The 10,906-nt window shown below is 43.4% G+C and overlaps 1 protein-coding gene across 1 annotated transcript; it reads right to left on the bottom strand.

Moving 5' to 3' along the window:
• Positions 1–1,137: 1,137 nt before the first annotated feature.
• LOC145121695 (uncharacterized) lies at positions 1,138–2,975 on the bottom strand. The gene is made up of 5 exons (XM_079057404.1): positions 2,439–2,975; positions 2,309–2,367; positions 2,078–2,154; positions 1,302–2,033; positions 1,138–1,187 (listed from the first exon to the last, which is right to left on the bottom strand). The coding sequence occupies exons 1-5, from the start codon at positions 2,973–2,975 to the stop codon at positions 1,138–1,140; spliced, it is 1,455 nt and encodes a 484-aa protein (XP_078913530.1).
• Between the last annotated feature and the right edge of the window lie 7,931 nt (positions 2,976–10,906).

The raw sequence follows: 10,906 nt of genomic DNA, 5'->3' as shown, positions 1-10,906 counted from the left end.
CCGTGGTTAGGTGGAAATTGCCACTTTGGGCCAAAAAGGTTTGGGCTAGCACTGATGGTCCAAAGGTTTGCATTTTGTTGCCACTTTGGTCCAAAACCTTAACTGCCGTCACTTTTCCCCCGTTACCATCCATTTGACTTATCAAAGGGAGGGTATTTTCATCATTCCCTATTTTACTCCCTTTATTTAATTAATAAAATCCTCCTATAAGATCGATCCTATAAGATCGATGATACAACTGTGCTCAAGCTTTTATCCCCTCATTCCCGTCTTCTTCACAAGCCCTAACACAATCACTATTCACGTTTTCCCTCTAAAGAAATTAACACTGGTGTTGTGTTTTTGTGGTAAAATGGCTATCGTTCGCACTTCATGGACCGAAAAAAACCCAGGTCGACGTTTCTGGGGATGCCCTACTGAGGTAAGCAAATGGATTTTGTATTTGCATCATTATTCTCGCATTACATGTGAAGATTTGTGTTAGCTTTTTTTAATTTTGAGGGGATTCAAGTGTCGCTTTATTGGGTGGTATGATGGTCCAATGTGTGAATGTTCAAAAGCCATCATACCTGGATTGCTGAGGACAATAAACAAATTGAAGGCTCAGACCACAAGACTCAAAATTTACCTGTTATGCAGTTGGATTTTCTTTGTGTATGTTCTATTTTACAAGTAGTTTGGAATGTAATAGTTTGGGTATGTAGTTTTTTGTTGAAGATGTAAGCAGTAAGCAATGTAATCTTTTGGTAAGTTGTATGAAAGTAGTACTTATTCAAGATGTAAGCAATGTAATCAATGTAAGACATGTTTTGCAACAAAATGTCAATGGAAGTTATATTTGGTATCTATATGTTGACCATTCCATTTGTGTATGATTTAAACATTGTAAAATATGAAATTAACATCAAATTGAACATACCATAAACCATATCATCCAATTGTATGATTTAAACATTGTAAAATATGCAATTAACATCAAATTAAACATACCATAAACCATAACATCCAATTGTATGATTTAAACATTGTAAAATACGCAATTAACATCAAATTTAACATACCATAAACCATAACATTAAATTTCTGATAAGTTTTTTCCCATACATCAAAATACAAACTAGACATTTCTGCATACTATCAAGTACCAAAAAGAATATCAATGTATCTTCCACACCAAAAGACATCAACTACATAACATACAATAAACATAAGCAATTGACATGTAAAACCCAAAATATATCAAACTAGCTTCAAACCCCATCAATTTCCTACTTGGCCCTTGCAAGTTATAGCATTGTGACCTTTATTTTTGCACTTGCTGCAAGTTACACTAATAAACTTCCTTGTCAACTTCCCACTCCCACTAGCAGCATGAGTTTGACTCCCACTAGCCCCATGAGTTTGACTCCCACTAGCACCATTACCATTATCTCCCTTCTTCTGGCTTCTCTCCCCCTCAGATTGCCTTCTTTTTTTCTTGGATCTCCCAGGCTGATTATGGTGTAGAGGAGGGGTGATTTTAATTGGACATTCACTTATAGGCCACATTGCTCTCCCTTTATCTACCTTATGGACATAATCTGCTTTCCAAGTTTCAAGCCAATGCACCCTGTGGACATAAGTGTGTAACTCTCCAATCTTCTCACCATTATCTGCTTTGTCATTTAGGACTGCTATGACATGTTTACAAGGGAGGCTAGTTAATTCCCACTTCCTGCAGCTGCACACCCTTTCTGCCATGTCAACAACCTGTTGATCCTGCCATGGCCCTTTAACTTGGTATTTGTCTGACCCATTCCACCTAGTTGTGTACTGAGATGCCAAATATAAATTTCTGTCCATAATCTTTGTTGCAGAAGGAGTTAGAGGCCCTACACACTTATTTTGCACCTTGATGACATTGCAGATTCTTTTCATCATGTATTCCCTGACGTACTCCAAGCAAGTTATTAGTGGCTTATCCCTTCCTTCAATCAATTTGTTGTTGAAAACTTCACAAAGATTATTCAAAAGCATATCTGATATTGCTCTCCCTGAAATGTTGTCAAAAACAAAGAAAGTAAGCAAGACAGTGTACTAACAAAGTAATACACCTCAGGGGCAAATTCGGAAATTACCTGTGAAGTGGCTTCTTGCCTAGTGTTGTGGGGGGATCTGCTTCAACCAATTATATGCATCTTTGTCAAATAAGTTGAATTCATTCATCAAGTGGTTGAACTCTTGGACTGTTTTTGCTGTGGCACAATTCCACAAGTGTTCTTTGTGTTCATTGGATCTCCATGTTCTCTTCATATTATCATGTATATGCCTGAGACAGTATCTGTGCTCAGCACATGGAAACAACTGAGAAATGGATGCCTGTAAACCCTATAAAGGAAATAAAACATAGTTAGTATATTTCATCCAAATATAGCAAATGTAAGATTGCAATTACATACCTTTTGTCTATCACTTATAAATGTGAAGTTTGAGTTTGCATATAGGTCCAGGTCATCTCCTAAAGTCTCAAGAAACCATTTCCAGCTTTGAGTGTTCTCCGACTCAACAATGGCATAAGCCAGGGGGTATATTCCATTGTTGGAGTCTACCCGAACTGCAATCAAAATCTGTCTTGGGAAAGGGCCCTTCATAAATGCCCCATCAAAACCTAGAAAATCCATCAGGCAAGTTCTAAACCCCTTCTTCATTCCACCCAGACACACATAAATTCTTTTAAACCTTCTTGAGGTAGCATTGGAGTTGGGTTCAGACTCAAATTCTAACTTCATAGTTGTATCTGGATTGGTAGACTGTAACTCTAAGATGTAATCTCTGAGAACCTCATACTGCTTTCTGTAATCCCCTTGCACTTGTTTTTTTGCATTAGATTTAGCCCTGAAAATCTGATGTATAGAGAAACCCACTTGATAGTCCTTTTGCAGTTGCTCTTTTAAAGCTTTCACAGGGATTGTTGGGTTTAATTCAACCTGATCCATTATTTGCTTACCAATGAACTTTGCAGTTGCAGATCTCACTTTTCTTGTATGCAACCATCTGTGTTCGTGGTTATATGTTTTAATCATCTAACTACCATCTTTATTTGATCTAGAACCTTGTATCACCCAAGGACAAGGGGTAGGTTCACCAACATCACTCTCATTAAAGGCTACAATCCCTTTGCATAAAGCTCTTAACCTTGTTTTGTCGTTTTTCTTGAAGAATATATTCCTCCTGGTTTCCAATATATCCAATTGTATCTTTTCCTTTAACTCGTTTTTACTTTTATATTTTTGTCCTATCCTAAAAGTAAATTTATGTATCTCCCCTTGATATCACCTTGTCTCCTTCCCTAATTCTTTTCATAAAACTCTCCTTTTCCTTTCCATATCAGAACCCTCCTCCATTGAATCCCATTGGTCATTATCAATTACATCCAAATCTTTAGGGTCTTCATCACTTTCAACACTCATGTAAAAATCCTTCATATCTACCTCTACTTCAGGAATTATGTTATCCTCATCTACCCAAAAGTCACTGTCATCACTATCCTCTTCCCCATCACTTCTTTCATCACTATCCTCCTCCATATCACTTCTTTCATCCTCATCTACATTATGAGTAACTTCATCTTCAATTCCAGCATCTATCTGATAACCCCCCATATCTACATCATCTTTAACTCTAGCATCCTTCTCATAATTCCTCATATCTATATTATCACTAACTTCATTAACTAACTCCTCCCCTTCCTTCCCTTCACTGACTCCCTCATCAAATTCATTAAGTACCTCCTCCCCTGCCTTCTCTTCATTGACTCCATTATCAAATTCAGAATTAGATTGTAAAATCTGTTGGTACAAACCAAGATCAAATTCATTAACTGCCTCATCAAAATCATTAGGTGCATGATCCTTATCCCCACCTATATTAACTTCACCAACATCATCCATGGCCAATTTCTCACTACATGATGACAAAGCTTTATCCTTGGTCCAACACCTTTTTCCTATTATACTCAGGGGATAATGAGAAAGCACCTTCACTATGTAAAACATGGGATAATGACAAAGCACCTTCATTATGTAAAACAGGGGATAATGAGAAAGCACCTGAGTGCGTGAAACATCCCAAAAATATGGTCCAAAAAATTTCGTTTTAAAACCATTTAAGAAAAACCATAAGTCATCAAACATCATATAAAAATCATAAGTCATGTATCTCAAATCATCATATCAAAATACTGTATCAAGTCACATGTCTAAATATCAGAGTCTCCATCACCTCCTTCAGGCGCTCCTCATGCTGCTCCTGAGTCTTGGAGTAAACCGAGATGTCATCAATGAAGACTATCACAAACCGGTCCAGGATCGGTTTGCACACGCGCTTCATGAGATCCATGAATGTGCCTGGAGCATTGGTGAGCCCAAACGGCATCACCACAAACTCATAGTGACCATAACGAGTCCTGAAAGCTGTCTTCTACACATCCTCGTCTCTGACTCGCATCTGGTGATAACCCGATCGCAGATCAATCTTGGAGAACCAAGATGCACTTTGTAGCTAGTCAAACAAATCATCAATTCTTGGGAGGGGATAATGGTTCTTCACCGTTACCTTATTCAGCTCCCGGTAGTCTATGTACATCCGATGTGACCCGTCCTTCTTCTTCACAAATAGGATCGGGGCTCCCTATGGCGAACTACTCGGCCTGATAAATCCCTTGTCTGGCAGCTCTTGCAGCTGTGTAGACAACTCCCGCATCTCGGGAGGAGCCAACCGATATGGTGCCTTGGCTATCAGAGCCGCACCAGGGACTAGGTCAATCCTGAACTCAACCTGTCTCTCCGGATGTATCCCAGACAAATCCTCTGGGAACATATCCGGGTACTCCCGTAAGATCGGTACATCATCCATTGTTGTCTTACCCTTGTCCCAGATATCCATAACATAGGCGACATAACCTGCACAACCCTACTGAAGGTAGCGCCTCACCCTCGCTTCCGAACACAAAGCCGGTCCACACTGTGGCTTCTCTCCCTAAATCACTAACCCTCCCCCACTAGGAGTCCGAACTCTCACTAGCTGCTGCTCGCAGTCGATCACTGTCCCATTGGGGCTCAACCAGTCCATACCCACTATAACCTTATTCCCTCGTAGGGGAATGGGGACCAGATCCACGGAAAACTGCTCGTCGAACAACTGTAGTGTACATCCCCGATGCACCCTCGCAACCTGAACAGTCCTATCATTCGCTATCTCCACATGCAATGGACAATCTAGCTCCCCCAGAGCTCCAACAAATCGCTTGCTAAGTGCGAGTGAAACAACTGATCAGGTAGCCCCCGAATCTAGCAATACCAGAGATGATATACCGTTCACTAAGAACAATCCTATAACAAAACACGTAACATAAGCGATAATAAATACAAATAAAGAGATAAGGGGAGAATACATACCCATCACAACATTAGGAGTTGCACGTGCCTCCTTTGCAGTAAGCTGAAAAGCCCTGCTCCTAGCCGTAGGCGCCTCAGCCCCGCCCTGACGGCCATCTGTGATCCTCAATGTAGCAGGAGCGGGTGCTGCCACATGTCCTGCTGCTGCTAAACCCAGACACTGGACCCTTTTGTGGCCCCTCTGATTGCACTGGAAGCAAATCAGATTTGAAACTGTTGTGGTGGTGGTAGCAGTACAATCCCTGATCATATGACTAGTTCGGCCGCACTTGAAGCAGCCCGAACTCCCCGCCCTGCACACCCCCTCGTGCATCTTGCCGCACTTGCCACATCGGCTGCGACCCTGCTGGCTCCTCGATCTGTGATCTGATATCTTGGGCTTCTTGCCTGAACTGCCTGTCTGAACCCCATCTGGTTTCCTCTTCCTCTCCATCTCTAAATCCAACTCCCTCTCCCGAGCCCTAACAATCATATCCTCCAGCGTCTTGCAGCTGGATCGGCTCATAAACTGGCGGATATCACTCCGCAACATCTCATGATATCGGGCCTTTTTCAACTCCTCGCCCGCCACATATTGCAGAATGATAAGGGCCTTCTCCCTGAATATAGCGGTGATCTCAGCCACTGTCTCCGTAGTCTGCTGGAGGTCCCGGAACTCCCTCGCCAGCTGTTGCACCTTAATCACATGTGCAAACTCGGCCCTAAACCTGGCCGAGAAATCAATCCAAGTCATCGCATCAATAGCAACATCATCTTCGATAGCTCTCCCAACCTCCTCCCACTAATCTCGTGCCCTGTCCTTTAGGAGGAAGGAAGCAAGTCAGACCTTTTCCCCCTCGGGACATCTGCTGGTGTGAAAGGCATTGGCGACATCTGCCAACCATCTGCCGCTAGCAATGGGGTCCCGAGCCCCATGATAGTTGGGAGCTCCACAGGCTCTGAAATCCCTGAATGTCAGCGTGCGCGACCCCATCATTGCCGCCACCTTAGTGCGGAATGCACTCAGCCTCTCATCCAAAAGCTCCAAGATACCCTCCTTGATCGTACCTAAGCTCACAGGAGTCTGGTCTAAAATGTTGCGCGTGACCTATGAACTCTCTCGTCTGCTTATCAAACTGCCTGGCTCCAGATCCCGAGCCCGATACCTCACCAGCGCCTGAAGTGCCAACTAGTCTAGTGCGTAGCGTCACCATACTGAAAATACACCATAACAAACATCAGAATTCTCATCATACATCGAGGGATCATACACACTACAAGTTCCCTGGATTTATCTCAGCCTTCCTTGATTCGAGTACGGATCCTCTGCTTTCAGTAGTACGGGTCCATACTACCTTCCACATCTATCCGTACTTTCCTCAAGAACTGCCTTGACTTCACCAAGTCCCTTCTACAACTACTGCTTCACATGATAATCTCATCCTAGGCTTGCCCTAGGGTAATCACCATCCCACTATCCGCCATCATCTGCATCAGAAGTCCTTGTTATCTCCCCCTAACTAGCTCGTGAATACCATTACATATCACTAAGACTAGATAATTCTTCAAATGAGAGGTCCTACCCTACAATAGTTGGACTCAAACAAGAGCTGTGAAATAGAGCTAAACCTAACCTTATGAAATCATTTAGTCCTTGCAATAAGTAACTTAACATATTCATTTACTAGTTAGTTAAAGTTAACTAGAACTCCTAAAAGCACAAAACAAGCAGCATTTGAGCATTGAGTACACATAATCAAACATGTCCTAATCAGGCCATCATATCACTGTCTAATCTGTACTAGCATGCAGTTCATAAAGCTGATACACATATAACAAGCACATAAGGCATCCTTCCTAGATCCTGATCCCTAGTCTAGCATGCAGTTCTCATAAACATATCATAACAATAAATTGTATGGGTAATTTGGGAATACTTACTTGATCTCGGCTGATTGCATGCACCACACCCTTTTCTCTTTGCATAGTTCCTTTCTCTTTTCAAAATCCTTTTTATGAAAAAGATTTTCTTTTGAAAATTTGTATACCAAGTCCTCAGTCTGAGTACAGACACACCCGAGAGTGTGCCCGAATCCCTCAATCGAAGGCTCTGATACCAACTTGAAACATCCTAAAAATACTGTCCAAAAAATTTCGTTTTAAAACCATTTAAGAAAAACCATAAGTCATCAAACATCATATAAAAATCATAAGTCATGTATCTCAAATCATCATATCAAAATACTGTATCAAGTCACATGTCTAAATATCAGAGTCTAAGCATCCCAGGATGGACAAATGGTGTGTGCACTGCAATCATCCCGAGCTCTTCCCCTTGCTACCGGAAGTACCTGAAACCAAAACTTAAAAATATAAGCACGAAGCATAGTGAGTCTCCCCAAACTACCACATACCATACACATAATCACATAATCACATATAACATACTTTGGGCCCCGCCCTGCTACATCGGGCACTGCCCGACATCGGCATTGTCCGACATCGGGCCCCGCCCGGCATCAGACCGCATCCGGCATCGGGCCCCGCCTGGTATCGAGCAAAACTCGACATATATATGAGCATAACTACTAATACACATAACATGAGCACAACCACCTAATCATAGACATATAAACATTCCTCGGGCCCCGCCCGATATCGGACTGAAATCCGGAAGCAAACAAGCATTCCTCGGGAACCGCCCCGGCATCAGACCGTAGTCCAGAAACATACAAGTAGCAAACACATGAAAGAATCACAAAGACATCAAGCATACTAACATTAATCGGGTACCGCCCCGGCATCGGATCGAAATCCGGAAAAACATATAAACCTACATCGGGCCCCGCCCGACATCAGACCTTAATCCGGAACATACTAACATACATAAACGGGCCGGCCTTGGTGCCTTCGACCTGTTCCTACTGGAGGAAAACTCACCTCGTAAGCTAACTATGAAATCACGTGTGATGAATCTCTGACGGCTGCTCAAATGACTCCCCGGCTATCATTATCACAATAACACTTAGTCAAAAACTGACATCCCTTCTTAGGGTGAAATGACCACTTTACCCCCGGTCAAAATCAAGATTCTGGTCAAAGTCAACGTTCTGGGTTGACTCAAATCGCCGAGTTGCTCCATCAACTCGTCGAGTTCTATAAATCAAAACCCTAAAATTGCGATCCAACTCGTCGAGTCATCCCCCTGAATCGCCGAGTTCCCTGACTACTCACAGTCGCGATAAAAGGATTCAACTCGTCGAGTTCCCCCTCAGACTCGTCGAGCTCTACCTGGTACAGAATCGGGACAAAACGACTCAACTCGTCGAGTTCCTCTATGGACTCGACGAGTTCCTCAGTCTGTTTGGGCTTTCTTAAAGGATTAAGCCCCTACTCTTCAGATCTAAGCTTCTTATCTCTCATGCATACTGAAAACATCCTTTTGAGGGTAAAGTTTCCAACTTTAACCGTTAATAGCCCTTCTTCATGGGTTTAGCTCAAACCCTAAACCTTTAGGACCTAGATCTTGATCCACAAGATATCCATACTCCAAACTAAGGCATATTCACTGAGATCCAGACTCTAAGCACTCCATGAACACGTAAAGTTCCTAACTTTCTCCCTATGCATGGCCTTTTGAAGCTTAAAAGGCTAAAATGGCAACTTATAGCTTGCATGGGGCTTCCATAGCCATAAAGTTTACACCTTTATGACATGTGATCCCTTCAAGGTCATAGACGTGAAAGTATACCCACTTGGGACGTCCATGTCCCAAAGATCATGCTTCTTGGACCAAAAACCCCATAAAATGATAAGAAGGAGATCTAACAAGCTATTTAGCAAGGTTGAGACTTGATTACCAGAAAATGAAGAGGATGAGATGTTGTTTCTGAATCTACTAGCTTCCTTCTGAATCTCCAAGCTCCTCCTTCTTCAACAAGCTTCAAAACACACAAGCTTCACTCAAAAACAACTCACAAGCTCATACAAGGCACTATGGTTTCGTGGATTAGGGTTTGGGACTTGGAGGCTGGAAATGAGGCCAAAAAGTGGGGACTAGGATGCTTAAAGAGGGTGCAAAACCCCGAATTTAGGGTTTCATCCTGGCAGCCCTACTCGTCGAGTCGAGGCTCTCAACTCGCCGAGTAGGCGACTTAAAATCCTGCGGCCATTTAGGTTTCTACTCGACGAGTTTGGGGCTCCCAACTCGTCGAGTGGATCTACAAAAGCGAATAAATTATTATTAAATGCGAACCAGGAACCAGGCATTGCAATTCTCCCCCACTTGTCTTATACTTCGTCCTTGAAGTCTGCTACATCTGGAAACAACTCTGGGTAGTGCTCCTTCATCTCCTCCTCGGGCTCCCAAGTCCACTCTGAACCCTTGCGGTGCTGCCACTGCACCTTCACTAGCTTAACCCTCTTGTTCCTTAGCTCCTTCGTCTTCTTGTCAAGAATAGATACTGGTCTCTCGATGTAATTCAGGCTGTCATCAACCTGAATATCCTCTAGAGGCACAACCGTTGAGTCATCCACTAAGCACTTCTGCAGCTGAGAGACATGGAAAATGTTGTGGATCTGGCTGAGCTCTGCTGGGAGATCCAAACGGTAAGCAACCTGTCCCACCCGAGCGAAAACCCTGAACAGACCGATGTATATGGGGCCCATCTTGCCCCACTTCCTAAACCGGATGACACCTTTCCAAGGTGACACCTTCAGGAGAACCATGTCGCCCACCTGAAACTCCAAGTGTGAACGACGCTTTTCGGCATAGCTTTTCTGTCGACTCTGAGCAGTCTGGAGCCTACTCCGAACCTGTTGGATCCTCTCAGTGGTATTGAGTACTACCTAAGTACTCCCCATGACTCTTTGACCGAACTCACCCCAACAGATTAGGGTCCTATACTTCCTCCTGTAGAGCATCTCGAAGGGAGGTTAGTCTATGCTGGCGTGGTAACTGTTGTTATACAAAAATTCCGCTAACGGAAGATATGTATCCCAACTGCCACCGAATTCCAAGACACATGTGCGTACCATGTCCTCGAGAGTCTGTATCGTCCTCGCATTCTGTCCATCCGTATGAGGGTGGAAAGCGGTGCTGAAGTGGAGACGAGTACCCATCTCGTCGTGAAACCACTTCCAAAACCTGGTAGTGAAATGGACGTCTCGGTCTGAAACCACCGAAACGGGCACTCCATGACATGCCACCACCTCTCGAACGTAGGTCTCAGCTAGCTTCTCAGCCGATATACTCTCTTGGATCGGGATGAAATGAGCACTCTTGGTCAACCGATTCACGATGACCCATATCGAATCTACTCCACGTGCGGTCCTGGGAAGCTTGGTGATGAAATACATGGTGATATTCTCCCATTTCCACACGGGAATATCCAACAGATACATCCTGCCATGGGGTCGGTGGTGCTCGGCCTTGACCTTCCTGCAGGTCAAGCACCGCTCCACATACCATGCTACGTCCCACTTCATGTAGG

The sequence above is a fragment of the Lactuca virosa genome, chromosome 6 (assembly GCF_052849685.1).
Source record: "Lactuca virosa cultivar CGN04683 chromosome 6, Lactuca_virosa_CGN04683_v6, whole genome shotgun sequence".
Classification (NCBI taxonomy): domain Eukaryota; kingdom Viridiplantae; phylum Streptophyta; class Magnoliopsida; order Asterales; family Asteraceae; genus Lactuca; species Lactuca virosa.
This window is presented reverse-complemented; position numbering and strand designations above follow the sequence as displayed.